The 14684-nt window shown below is 39.2% G+C and overlaps 1 protein-coding gene across 1 annotated transcript in view; it reads left to right on the top strand.

Annotated features, from left to right (window-relative positions):
- Positions 1-2008: 2008 nt before the first annotated feature.
- Positions 2009-14684, top strand: part of LOC143389851 (lanC-like protein 2) — an 80134-nt gene continuing 67458 nt past the window's right edge. Inside the window, exon 1 of the mRNA XM_076842620.1 lies at positions 2009-2079. Coding sequence (XP_076698735.1) covers positions 2038-2079 — 42 coding nt within the window. The 5' untranslated portion in view covers positions 2009-2037. The remainder of the gene's footprint in view (positions 2080-14684) is intronic.

Here is a 14684-nt window from a genome sequence, read left to right as displayed (position 1 = left end):
CTTAAAGAATGTCTTATAATTGCTATAATGAAGTAAGATAATAGTTGAAGTACTTCTCTGAATTAGTGAAGATACATCTCTGGGAATAAAGTTTTAAATAGTATTATACTTTCAGTACTATAACAAATACCTGAGATAATCAGCTTACAAAGAGAAAGGGTTTATTTTGGCTAATGGTTTCAATCTATAACAAATTGACCTCATTGCTTTGCTTTAGGGTCTGCTATAAGGCAGCACATCAAGGTGGGGATTGTATGGTGGAATAAAACGATTCGCTTTGTGGCTTGAATTTTCAGTGAAAGAGAAGAGGAAGGGGTTGAGATCCCAATAGTTTCTTTAAGGCCATGCCCTTCCATACCAGAATACCTTCCACTAGAATCCACCTCCTAAAGGTTCTACTATCTACCAACAGCACCACAGGCTGGCAGCCCAGCTTTCAACACCCTGAACTTTGAGGAGTACTTAGTTCAAATGATACCATCAACCTTCCAGGCCTTTGAGATAAATATTTTCAGGGTGACAATTCTCAAGAAAGAGAATTGATTGATATTTATTTATATTTTCTATGTTGTAATTGTACACTTTCCTGTCTCTCTCACAGATCTATAAGTAAATTCTGAACAGATAGGCTTATGTCATGCAAGGTGTTAAATTATGATACATAAATACTACCACTTAAGTATAAAGTCATACCTAAGATTTAGGTATTTCTAAACATGTTGGCATTAATGTCAGTAATTTCAGCAGCCATATTCAAATAGGTGAAATGATTTACAGCTTGTAAGATAAGTTTCTGAAGTGCCACTTGAAGATGTAAGATTTTTTTAAATTATCAAGGCAAAATCCTCTTCAATATCAATAATGTACACCTTACAAAAATTCCACTCTTTTGGAATATGCAAATTAGGAATACATGTTGATTCAAAAATATTTATAAATTAATTCACACATAATAAATGAATCTTTAAAACATTTGATTTATTTTTTAATTTTCAAGGTCATATTTACCAAGAAGAGTCAATTGGGTGAAGAGCAGTAAAATGAATGGTTTCTTTCTTTCTTTCTTTTCTAAATCAGAGGATTAAGTAATAAAAAAAGGCTCCAAATGCTTTCAGTTTCTGTTCTTAGAAATTAATTTTAAGAACATCTTTATGTATCATATATTAATTCAAATGAAATTAACATGACTTATAAGACTTTGTTTTATATTTATTTAACCATATCCATTTATACCTTAAGAGTATAATATATACACCAACCAAAAATATTTCAAAAAGCAGTCTAAGATTTGGCAATTTAATTAAGTAAAATTTTTCATAATGAACTCCATTTTCCCAAAGTGTACAAGTTTTGACCAATGCCTCCCCCTCCCCCGAATACTGATGATCAAACCCTTGGCCTCACACATTTGAGGCAAGTTTTCTTACCACTGAGATGCATTTCAGCACCTTTTAAAATATTTTACTTTGAGATAAGTTCTCACTGAGTTGCCCAGGATGGCTTTGAACTTGCAATCAATCCTCCTGTTATAGCCTCTCTAGATTCAGGGATTACAGGTGTGCTCCACCATGCCCAGCTGACCAGGGACATGTTTGGGATGCCATAGTGTACCACCCAGATCTTCCCTAAAACTAATATATTCATTACTCCAGCTTCTGAGCCTGATGGCTGCTGAGGCTGACAGCTAAGTCTCTCTCTGGGGTTTGCTTTGGGCTGAAAAAAGTTGATTCATCTAAGATTCAGCCCAGCCCTTTTCTCAAGATGCAGCATAGGTCCAAAGACTGGTCATGATGTAGACAAAAGCTTAGCCTCCTTGCCTTGATTCAAGACAATTTTGAATGACCATACCTGCTTTGAAACTCTCTGTGGGATCAGCTGATGACTATTAAAGCTGTATCACAGGTTCCAGTCCTATTTCATTTACTGTCCTGCAGGTATAAGTACCAACAGTATTCCCGAAGAGTCACCTGTATGAAATCTCAATTTGTTTCCTGTGGAAAACAACAGTTGGTGCCCAATAGTCAAAGGAAGCACATCATGAAATGCAGTTTGGGGGCAGGATATTACCATTGGTGGGAGGTAAGTATTTTGGACTCTGTCCTCTCCTCTCCTGAATCTATATGTTGAAGGTGTAACCTCAGTGTGACTGTATTTGGAGATAGGGTTTTTAGGAGGTAATTAATGTTGATTGAGATCATAAGAATGGGATTCTAATTGGTGGCCTTAGGAAGATCTCTCCCCCTCCCTCTCTCCATCTGTTTCTCCATCCCTCCCCACCACCTGATAACACTGTGAGAAGGTGGCCATCTGCAAGCCAGGATTAGAGCCGTTGGCAAAACCCAACTATCCTGGCATCCTGATTTCAGACTTCTAGCCTCCAGAATTGTGAGAGAATACAAATATGTTGTTGAAGTCATCCAGTCTATGATATTTTTTATAACAACCTGAAAAAGTTATAGTAGATTATTGCTAATCCTAGTATGAAGTTGTGGGCAATTGTTAAAACTTTTACCAATGGTGAATTCTCATGGATTCTGGTAAATTATAATGCACTTCTAATGCAAGTGTTTGAATGGATGGATGGAATAGCAATTACCAGGACTATGGAATCAGATAGCTCTTTCTAAGGGCCACTGATGCATTGGAGAAAACAGTATAATTTGAGAGTAATTAACCACAGAGTTAATATAAAGCATGAAATCCAGATGGCTTTCTTCATAATATACAGAGAAACAACCATACATCCAAAGCAGGTAGAGAATTTTATTACAAGGACAGCAAGATCCCTAGAAGGTTGAAGTCTCAATTCCAACAAGACTGCTACTCAAGGTCATGGTCCTGGTTAGCAAGGAATGGGATCCTGAGATTTGAGAGGAGAACCTAGGTCACTGAACTGGAAAACCCCAATTTCCTAGCTTACACTGAATCTTCTACAGAGTGGTCCATTCTTTTCTAATGGTTTCTCTCTTTCCCCTTCCTTGAGGATTATGCAGTGATCTTAGATATATGTGCTTCTCTAAAGATCTAGTCCTGCTTGTCCACTGGAACTGAACAATAATGACTTTATCTCTAACAAAACCCCACCACAAAAGTGTAAGCCTAAGGGAGGAAAAAAGAGACCATATCAAAAAATAGCTGCTGGACTAGATCGTAAGTAACTCCTAAGGCACTAGGATCAAAGGGTAGCAACTTAAAATCAGACAATGGAGATTTTATAATATGAAATCATTTTTTTCTGTGATACTTTTCAACTATGATCCTGCTGTAGACTTAGAGAATTCAAGTGCTCACAATGAATGAAGTAGAGCTACTAGAATTTCTCTGAGACAGGGGAGGAAGTATGAAGAGACTGAGAGTCGGCAAACTGAGTAAATATACTACATAAGACCGAAAAAAAAAAAAAAAAACACTCCATCTGATTCTGGTCTATGGGAAGTCCCAGGGTATATAGTACTTACAAGAAAATTAGGAAGATCTACAGTATCTGAGCTCTAAAGATCTGAGCTGAACATAGGGCTGCTGCTTTGGAACTGGGCTCCCTGACAGCAATACAGATGATCAAATCCCCAAATGATAAAGGTCAAGTGGCTATGCAAAATAGGCACAGAAGTAATGATAGTATGATCAATGTGGCGATGTAGGTTGCCTAAGCCATATAAAACTGTGGAGATATTTAATAGAACCCAAGGGAAACAGAAAACTACCAAAGATACTATTCAATCTACATAGTCAAACTATCAGGAGGCTGTGGGAAACGACTCCGTAGAAAGTCTTGATTCCTTGCCCAGGTTCCTGCGTTGAGTTAGTTTTCAGACTCAGAAACCACTTATTGAAGGAGATGCCAGGTCCCTGGGGAGAAAAACCCTATAACCCCACACATATATTCAGATTCTCTGGTACATTCAAATTCTCCTGCCTAGAGAGTTTTATCCATATGCTTGGGTGATCCCACACTACAGAAAAGAGAAAACCCAAACATTTCAAATGCTAGTAACACAGGTTCTAAGTTGACATTGATACCTGAGGACAACACATTTCATTCTGGCCCTCCTGTGAGAGTGCAGCTGAGTATTAAATGAAGTCCTGAGCAAGGTCTAACTTACAGTGGCTTGCTGATGTCATGATTCACTCACTGGTCATTTTTGAACCCTAAATATATAATTATAATGGACATAGTTTTTAGTCAGGTGAATTTTCACATTTCTTAAACTGAGGGGCCAAAATGAGTATATTGGGAAAGGTTACAAGGAAACTGCAGAAAATGACTGTCCACTACAGCTATAACAGAAATAAAAAATAAGATTGCAATCTAGTGGAATGGTAGAGATTAGCACTACCCTTAATGCTTCACAGAATGTAAAGTGGTGGTCCTCAACATAGTCCTATTTAATTCAACAGTCTTGCCTCTGCAAAATTCAAATGAATCCTGGAAAATGATTATGGACTACTGAGCACTCAACCAAGTATTATATTTGATTGTAACTATTTTCTCAGATGTTATATCTTTGTAAATGCATAATAACTCAGCCTTAGGAATATGGTATGCAGCCATAGAACTGGCAAACACATTCATTTACAAACCTAATAGGAAGGAGACTCATAAGCAATTTTCCTTCCTGTGGAACAGATGGAAATATGCCTATATAGTCTTGACCCAGAGCTTATGTAACACTCCTACCCCCAATCATAATGTAGTCCAAAGGAACATCTACTTCCTCTTCCTTGATAACTGCAGAACATAACATTGGCCCAACATATCAAAGACACCATATTAATAGAAGCAGATGAACAAGAAACAGCAAGTATATTAGATATTTTTGTAAGCCTCATCCACTCTAGGAGGAGGGAGAGAAACCCTATGAAGATTCAGAAGCCAGCCATATCAGTGAAGTTTTAAAACATCAGTGAAGTATGCCTCTGAAGTAAAGAACCAATTATTTTCTCTTGTGTTTCTCACCCCAAAGAGGGAACCATAATATCTGGTAAGCCTCTTTGCATATAGAAACAGTATATTCCTATATTGACATTGGGGAAACGGTTCCAACTCCTTAATCAAATAACAAGAGAGGCCGCCAACTTTAAATAGGACTCTAGCAAGAGAGCTTTGTAGCAGGTCCAGGTTATAATGCAAGTGACCTTGCTGCCTGAGCCACAGACCTGGCAAACCCTGTGGTATTACACATAATATTTAGTATTATACTAGAGATAATTTTGGTAGAAAAAGGTGATATACAAAGTTTATGGTGAGCCACAGTAAAAGAACCACAGTGCAGACTCACATGTTTCTGGAAAAAAGAAATGCCATTTGCACCAGAAAATTATGCCCTAGCCCCTGGCATGCTACTTTCCTGGTAAGATGATGACAGGACACAAAGCAACCTTGTGACCAAAACTTCCCATCATGGTTTGGATTCTGTTAGAAGCAGCAGATCATGAGGTGAGACAAACCCAGCAGCAATATCTTGTAATATACAAGTACTACATCTAGGATTGGGTCTGGGCTATCAGGTACCCCAGTGCTTGCACAACTAACTCATGACCAAAATACCTCTGTGGCAGAGAAGGAGACTGATTATACATGGACTTGAAGCTGTAGGCTCCCACTCATTGAAGCTGATGTAGCCATTGCTCCTGCTGAATATCCAATTTGCCAGAGGCAGAAACCAACACGGAGTCTATAGTGTGGCAACATTCCCAAGATTAACCAGTCACTTCATGACAAATTGATTACATTGGACTGTTTCCATTTTAAAACAAACAACAATTTATCTCAATTGGAATCAACGCATTGTGAGTGTGGGTATGACTTTCCTCCCCCACATCCTTGATCAACACTATTATCAGAGAGACATTTGAATTCACCAACACAGGATCATGTATGATATACTTTCGACTAAAGCATTATCTTTAGAGCACAGGAGGGACCACATTTATGATCACAGATTTCCTAATCATAACATATCTCAAAACTGAGAAGCTGCTGAAATGATGGACCAGATGAATGGGTATTTTCAAAGAGCAACTGAGGTGCCATCTTGGAGAGGATTCAGAAAGGAGTTAGTTACATTCTTCAGGGTAGAATATGCACTCTAAGTCAATGACCATTATATGGAAATAGACGGCATCATATTACAGTTGAATATCTGGACCCAAGAACAAAAAGAGATTTTTAGATTGGTCTTTTTTCCACAGATACATTTTGATAATTTATGCTCGCTGTCTCTGCAACTCTGAGTGTTGAAGATCTAGAGGTCTGAACCTCATAGAGAGAATGTTTCCAGAAGAAAACATGTCATTAAGCATAACTATGGCTGCTATTTGGTTACTTTGTACTCCTTGGATGTGAGCTTATTATAGATGGGTTGCGTCCTAAGGTGAGATAGAAGTGTTTGAGAGTAATCCTGAGGGAGAGACTCAGCAATGAGCCTCAGCAGCCATTACTCCTAGTCTCTGAGGGAATGAGTATCTCTGTCTTGAAGAGAATATTAGGTGATCCTCATAGCACCCACTACAGTCCATTTCTAGTACCACTTGTATATATATAACTTACATGGAAATTTCAGACCATTTGAGAACACTCACTAAAGATTCCGGTTGGTTTATTTTCTTGAGAAAAAATGAAAGAAAATGGGTGACACAGACAACAGTTCCTATGGTTGCAGCTTGTTGGGCTACAACTGATAGTCGTCATCTTATTATTCCATTGCAACCACACCATTGCTGTACTTCTCTGCCTGTCTCCTTACATATATTGTTTCTGAGACCAGTCCAGTGTGCATGCAAAACTCTATCTCAGAGCTTCATTCCTGAAGTCTGTGTCCTTCAACATTTTGGTTTCCTTTTTCCTCAGAAGGACATTAAAGAATTTGTGAAAATACAATGGAGATAACCCTACAGAAAGTATATTGGCCTGAAGAAAATATATATTAGGATCTGTTCATTTCTGACATCCGTTTTTGGTTTATAACTTAGATTTCTGTGTCTAAAATTTACCTCGAAAATTAGTAAAGAGAATTAACCTAATAAGTTTAACTTTAAGGGGAACAACACACACACACACACACACACACAAAAGCCAGAAAATAGTTGCTGTATTAATTAGTTGCTGAGGACTTTAACCACAAACTGAATGGCTTAAACAACAAAAACACCCTCAGAGGTCTGGAGACTGGGAGCTTGAGATCAAGACGGTGGCAGGGTTGGTCCCTTCTGAGAGATGAAAGGGAAAATCTGTTCCAGGTCTCTCCCTTAGTTTGGCAATTTTTGTTGTTTCTTGTCTTCTTTGGTGTTACTTTGGTCTCTATCTCCATTTTCACATGGCATTTCTCCTGCCATGTTTGGTCTAAATTCCGCCCCCCTCCCGCTTTTATAAGGGTAATAATCCTATTGGATGATGGGCCCATTTGACAATGCTATGACTTCATCTTAATTTAACTAATTACATATATAATGAACCGGTTTCCAAATAAGACCACATTCTAAGGTGTTTTTTGGAGTGCTAAGATGCTGGGGATTAGGAATTCACCATATGAATGTTGTAGGACACAATTCAACCAATAGCACTGAACTTTAGGAAAGGATGGTATTTCTTAGGGAAGTTAAGTGATACAAAACATTACTTCTCTACCCATTTGCAGTTGGGGCATTTCCCCCAGGGGTGCATTTCAGATGAAACAACAGAAAGCAATGGACTTCATTTGTAGCTGAACATGTACCTGTCTTTTTGTTCACCTGAAAACTTTATGCACCAAAGGAAAGAAAAAGGAATGAAGTGTTCTCTTTGCATGAATCCATCCCTAGTAACTAGTTACAGCTAATCTTCTGGAGAAAGAGAATTCAATCTAGCAATTAGAATTATGGGCACAAGTTCTGGAAGATGAAAACCCTCGTCATCCCGTTTGGTTCACTGACTCTGAAAGCCCCACATGCCATGTCGTACTGCCAAGTCAAACATCTGCATTTTAGTTGGTGCATGCCTTTGGTGTTGGCATTGGCCCTATGACCACAGTGCTTTCTATTGCAGCTATTTTAGTGGCTTGGCTCTTTTGTATTCCCTTAGGTCTTATGGTGGAGCAAGAGGACACCCACAGTGGAAGCCAAGAGAGTCAACCTAATGAATGGCATATTACAGACCTTGTGAATATGATTTGCATTGTTTCATAGCATAACTGGCTAAATTCCTGTTACTAAAGGATCAAGTTAAATCAAGCATAAAAGTGATGTGGAGTCTTTCCTTTCATGAAATCTGTCACAAAAGCACTCTTGTCCCAACCAAACCACCTTTTCGCATGAGTTCTTAAGAGAAAGTTACGTATTATATATGAATATGAAGCATGTCTGGTGCAGCAAGACTCTAGAACGGAAGTTAATCAGACTTAGGAGGTAAAGAAGCTATCCTATGCCTCGTTTAACCGCTCACATGTGGTAGGTCCTTATACCCAGACCCCTGAATATAAAACCAGGTCAACGCTGCCAGTTGTGGCTCCCCTCTGGCAACCATCTCATTTAACACAGGATTCAGGAACCTGGTGGAACACTGCCACAAGTGCAAAAAACATATTTTAGTCCCAAAGTGTCAGCGCAAAGAGGGGTAGAATGAACCAAAAACTAAAGCAAAAAAAAAAAAACAAAAAAAACATTTTTTAAAATGTTGCCTGCTTTTTGCCAAATGTGGGCTCAGAAGGAGTGCAACCAGGAGCAAGTTTCACATGGCGAACCAGGCCTTCAGCAGAGTAATTAACCCTGCCAATGACTCTGGAGGCCCCATTTCCCAGCTCGACCTGGAAGCCATGCTGCTGCAGTCACCCTTCAGCCACACACTTGGGTGTGCAGTCCATCGGTGGCTGGTGCACATGTGATCTCCAAGTCTTTTCCGTGAAATGTAAGAAAATCTATGGGGTTTCTTTGGGGGACTTTAGTCCATGGGGATTAAAGTCCAGGGTATCTGATGCTTCAGTAATGAATTTAGTGAAGGACTCTAAGAACACTGAATAACCAGTTCCTAGAAATTGTAACAGTGATGGCTCTATAGCAAGATAGAGGGAGCTAGGGAGCCACATGGGGCTGCCTTGGGTCTGGGCAAATGGAATGACTATTGTGGACTGGAAAGAGGGCTGTGGAAACATTGGGGTAGGGTGGGCGAAGTTACAAGCTATTAAGGAGACGATTAAACAGACTATGGTAAAGAAGAATGACAGCCATCTCTTGAGCAGAAGATTAGTGGGTAGACAGCTGCACCATAATGGAAGAAACACAAACTGGGTGTGGTTTTGTGGGTTCACTTCCCAAGACTGCCCCTCTCCAGTGCTGGGGCACTAAGCAAGGCACTTAACCCCTCTAAATATGTGTATATATAAATTTAGTGAAGAATATGATATTTTTATGAAATCTTATTATCAGATCTGTATTATAACTATAACAACAGGCATTATATAGTAAATAAGCTGTACACATGTGAATTTTCATGCATATTTGCATTTATCTATATAAACTCTCAATTATTAATCACATACTATGAATTTGCTAAATATTTCTTGAGTATCTTCTCTGAGCAGGCAAACCCTAAAATATGACAAGTAAGTTCTCTCTTCTCTAGGAACTCACATTCTACCAAGTGAAGAAAAATAACAAATGAATGAACATGTAAAAAAGGATATGTTTTCAGATTGTGGGGCAGTCTATAATCAAAATTACAAGGAAGATATCATAGAAAACTGGAAAGGCTGTGTTAGGTAGAATGGTTCCAGAATATTAAAGCACATCTAATTTAGTCAGGGGATGTCTGAAATCAAGGGATGTCTGAAGCCCACATTTGATTTATATTATTTGCTTCTCTTCACTAAGTAAAATATTGTTTGCTAGAACCTGCATCTATTTCTATGATAAGCTGAGCTCCCTTGTAATTCTGGTATTTATGTTACCTATCGTGGCTGAACATTGGGAAAGACATAAATTGGCTGAGATAGCCACAGTGCAAATTTGCAGACATGGGAAGACCTTTCTAGCACTATTGAATGGAAGATCAATTTCAAGAAACCAAGACTCATTTCAAGATGTTAAGATGGTTGAGTGGAACTGCTTTGGACCAGCATCTTTGAACTGGGAAAGAAGACCACATCTTCAGATTTATTCTTTTCATGTTTCTTGTTAAAGCCTTCATTGCTTGTCATGGTGTGAATGGTTTACGTAAAGGGAAGGAATCAAACTTGTATTGTGGGAAAAAATATTGCAATGGAGAGAAGGAAATTAGATCCTATATATCTTTGTCAAAATGTTTGTTTTAAGTTTGATTCGAAGCATCTCATTGTCTTCTTTCATTACACCAAGTTTTTAAATTATGTGAAACAGATGTCTTCCATGGGCCCACAGGGAGGACGTGGCTTAAAAGGGTAAAATGGTGCTAAAGAAAAGCCTAAAATCACAGAGGTGAGACCCAGGTTCATGCTCGCTTCTGCACAGCCGTTTTTCATTCCAGTTTACCATATTGCTTTTTGCATGAGGAATCATGTAAATGTGCGAAGTACAGAGTGAGGCACATGTTGAACAGCAGTAACTGCTGGATGAGTGAACATGGCCAAGGAAACAGGTATCAATGGACAATGGAGCAGGTCTCCCCACCGCTGGTTCTCTCTCCCTCCCCCAGGGTTCACCTCTCTCATTACTCCCCAGTGAAGCTCCTCTATCCAAGATGTTCTACGGCTTTGTTCTCCTCTGCCTTACTTCTGCTAGCTTTAAATGTCTTCCTTTCTTTCATGCTATTTCTACCATCTGAACTCCTTTCTCCCAGGCACTGTCACCCACTTTGTGTTTGTGGAATTTCTGCATTGTCTTCCTGGTTTCAAAAGCCTCCCTGGACTTAATAGAGACTGTGAGTCTTGTGTAAGTTTTAACCAAGGTTTGTCTGTCACTGTTGCATCCCAAGGATTATATTTTCACCATACATTGTTTCACTTAACCTTCACAGTGACCCTGATTATGGTACGGTTCCCATTTTTCACTGGCGGAAACTGAAGCTTGGAGTGTTTATTGACTTCTCCAAAGGTACCAGGCAAGCATGCGGAAGAACGATAGATAAACCTACCTCTGATGTGGGTTTGTGGGCCAGCAGCACGACATTGGACCACCATTGACTGTATTATTTTCCCTCCTTAATGGTGAACAGCCAAAAGGATGACAGTAGGTAGGAGAAGGATAAAACCTGCGCTAGATCTTTCTGAATCAGCCCATGCTGATCCAAGTAGTCGAGTACCAAGGAATGGTAACTAAAGTTTTGAAAAGTAGCATTTTGGTAGAACTTTAGTGGAGAGCTTTGTCACACACTACTGTTCCAAGAACCATTCGGTTGAGCAGCTAATTAATCCTCTTGGGGCAATTATCCAGCCACCAGAAATGATCTGCTGCAGGCCCATGCCCCTAGGCACAGTCTGCCTTAAATAAGCAGCAGAAGAACCTTGAAGTGGCAGGTTTGCAACCACTCCTTCCTGAAATCAGCACTTGAGGCACTTGCATGTTCTGGCCCAGGAGCACAGCATCACACACAGGTGGGTGTTCTGTAAATGCTTTTTAATGATGGCGGTGGCGATGATGTATGAAGGTCTGTTTATACTTGCAGAGAGGGTCGTGTATTTTAACAAGAGGGACTTTTGATTGGCATTTCAAAGAGGCTAGTGTTGTTGGAAAATATCAGCACCCTGCATAGGAGGGCGCTTCATAAGTGTTAAGGGATTGGGTCTGCTAAGGGGATTAGGATAATTGTTTTGGAGTGAATGGGCAGGCTCAGTGGAGGTGACCTCAAGTCATTTTAATAGGCCTAGTGGAACTCATGGTGACAACTCAAGCTTGTGGATTAAGATGCTCTGATGGAAATTCCCAATCATTACTCAGCATTGGTTCCACTGGGATACTGGCTGCCTATTGTATTGCTATGCCTAGTAGGGTGACTCAATTCCTGGGCTTCAGCAAAGAAATACTGATCAAAGGAAGTGCCACCCCACCATGTGGCACAGGGCTCCTTTGCCTCCAAAGATGAAAGGTGCCTATTTCCATGGTACTTCTCATTTGAAGAGAACCTTTTAATTCATGCCAGTTCAAGATCAATCAGGGATGAAGCCAAACACTGTCAGAAGTAAAGGTTCTATGGATGAAAGTAAAGAAGGAAAACTTCTTAAGTGAGCACAAGGCTGCAATGCTGAAAGTTAATATTGCATCAAATTTGCAAGTTTTAGGAACAGAGGATAAGCTCCAGAATGGATGCATACTTAGACTCAAAGGTTAATAAGAATAGGAGTTTATATTATATACAAGGAATCCATGTCTGTCTGCAACATTTTTTTTTTAGGGTGAAAAAGTTTAATCTCAATTATTTGTCGACCCAGCCAACAATGACAAAATCAGGTCATTTTGTTGGTTGGCAAGGTTGGGGTACTACCATCATCCTTCAGGTTTGAATACTTTAGCTTTAAGCCAATTTGAATTTCTTAGTGCATGAGACCATCCAATGGTCACAAACATAATTTTCACCCTGAAAGAACTAAAAGAGGGTATTCTGGAGTAAAGAGTGTTTATTTCATCATGAATATATATGGATATGTAACTACTGTTTGATAATGTCAAAATGCACAGTGTTGTCAGCTGGCCTGGGGGGTTTGAGCAATGATGGTTAAAAGTATCCTGGTTTATCAGAATCAGATGCTCTTCAAGGAAATGGGAGTGGAGAAGGAGGGAGGTGTGGCCCAGTCAGGGCAACATATCAGTGTGGTTGCCATGGAATGTACCAGTTTTTCTGCAATATGAGATTTGCACCTGCACCAAACAAACTTTGGGTTTCTCTAGAATGCAAATTGAGCAATTGTATACACAAGTGGCTCTGGGCCTAGAAATTCCTTGCTTTCCCACATTGGTTTTGTAAACAGAGTCTTAACACCCACATTACATATCTGGCCTGGGCTGCCTATAATCATTTCAGTTCTTTTGGTGGCTGGACAGTAATTGCTTCAGAGGTTGAATGTTTTCCTTTTTTAGTTTAATGCTTAAGTGTGTGTTATTTATGGAGCATAACTTGTCCAAGATAGCTCTTCTTTAAATTAAAAAAAAAAATCTCCAATAAAATTTACTTGTTTTTCTGTGTAAGATTCTCTTTCTGTAGAAACATTCATCTCTGAAACTCCTCAGTCAGGATTCTCAAGGGGCCCAGGGGAGTAATGAAGATTTTGATGGAATAGCCCATGACTTTGAAATATTCTTTCTCTACAACAGTACCCAAACCACTGATTGTTAAAAATTGAGATTCCTAGAATTTAGCCCAGTTTTACTCAATAAAACTTCCTTGTGTTGGTTTAGGAATCTTCCATACAAATAAGCCTGATAAATACTTTTGTGAGTGAACTTCCGCCAGATGCTACCAGCTGACTTTCAGAGACACTCACTCTGCCTATTACAGAGTCTTGAGTGAGTAAATCCACCAAATTTTTGGTTTCTTATATTTAATGATTCCAGAAAGATGGGTTATTGTCCAAATGATGGATCTAAAAGAGAGAATTTTAAAACTCTAGTTTCTTGACCTTTCTTCCTCTTCCTCTGTCTTTCTCCTTCGCTCTCCTCTTACTTTCTCTTTTCTTAAAACTTTTCTGGCCTCAGTTACAAACATATGTGACATACTGAGGAAGATCGAGGGTAAAATGCCAGACAACAATAAAATGTCAAGGTGAGCCAACCTCATTTTTGGGATTCATGTAGAAAGCTTGAAAGGGAAAAATTAATTTACAGGTGGGTTCTCCAGGGGAAGAATGGCACACGGCAAAGCTCTTAGGGAGATCCTAGGAGAGATGGAAAGATGAATGTTGAAGAATGAAACAATGACATGATTTATGAAGGAGGGAAATGATAGTGAACTGAAGCTATCAAGGCAATGCAAACTTGACAAAAATATAACCCAATGTACTATGTTGGAGGATGTTGTGTGAAGAAGAAAAGTTTCAGGAAATTTCCTTGATTTCTAGATGAGCCAAAGTAGTGATTATTCACTCTCTTATATACAGGAATCTGGAATCACAAAGTTTCAGCCAATATACCTCCATTCTGACCATCTCCAAACTCTAAAAGTAATAAGAAACACACCCGAATAACAACTCATTCTCACAAACATCCTTAACCTGATAAGTTTTTCAGTTAAGTTCACTTTTCATGATTCATTTTAATGAGACTAAATCTGTCCATCAGGAATCAAATGTTTTACTTCAAATCTACCCAAGTAGTGACAAAGCATGATATGATTGGGGGATACTACAAGGCCTCTTCTTGGCATCCACGTTTCCCCATGCCAACCACTATGCTTCTGTTAATTTCTTTTAGGAGGTGGCATGGAGGTAGCAGGGATTGAAGCCAGGAGTGTTTAACTGCTGAGCCACATCCCCAGCCCTTTTATTTTGAGACAGGGTCTCACTAGTTTACTTTTAGCCTTGCTAAATTGCTGAAACTGACTTTGAATCTGCAATCTTCCTGTCTCAGTCTCCCAAGCCTCTGGGATTACAGGCATGCATCTCCATGCTTAGCACTGTGTAACTTTAATTTTTTTTATCAAAATAACCATTTTTTAAAAAATATTAAGAACTTATGTTTAAGAGCCCCAAACAGAGCATGCTCAGTCATACAAACAACAACAAAAAAAAAAGAAAAGAAAAAGGCAT

This window comes from Callospermophilus lateralis, unplaced genomic scaffold, assembly GCF_048772815.1.
Source record: "Callospermophilus lateralis isolate mCalLat2 unplaced genomic scaffold, mCalLat2.hap1 Scaffold_66, whole genome shotgun sequence".
NCBI classification, from domain to species: Eukaryota; Metazoa; Chordata; class Mammalia; order Rodentia; family Sciuridae; genus Callospermophilus; species Callospermophilus lateralis.
Note: the sequence above shows the minus strand (reverse complement) of the source record. Positions and strands in the feature narration are given on the sequence as shown.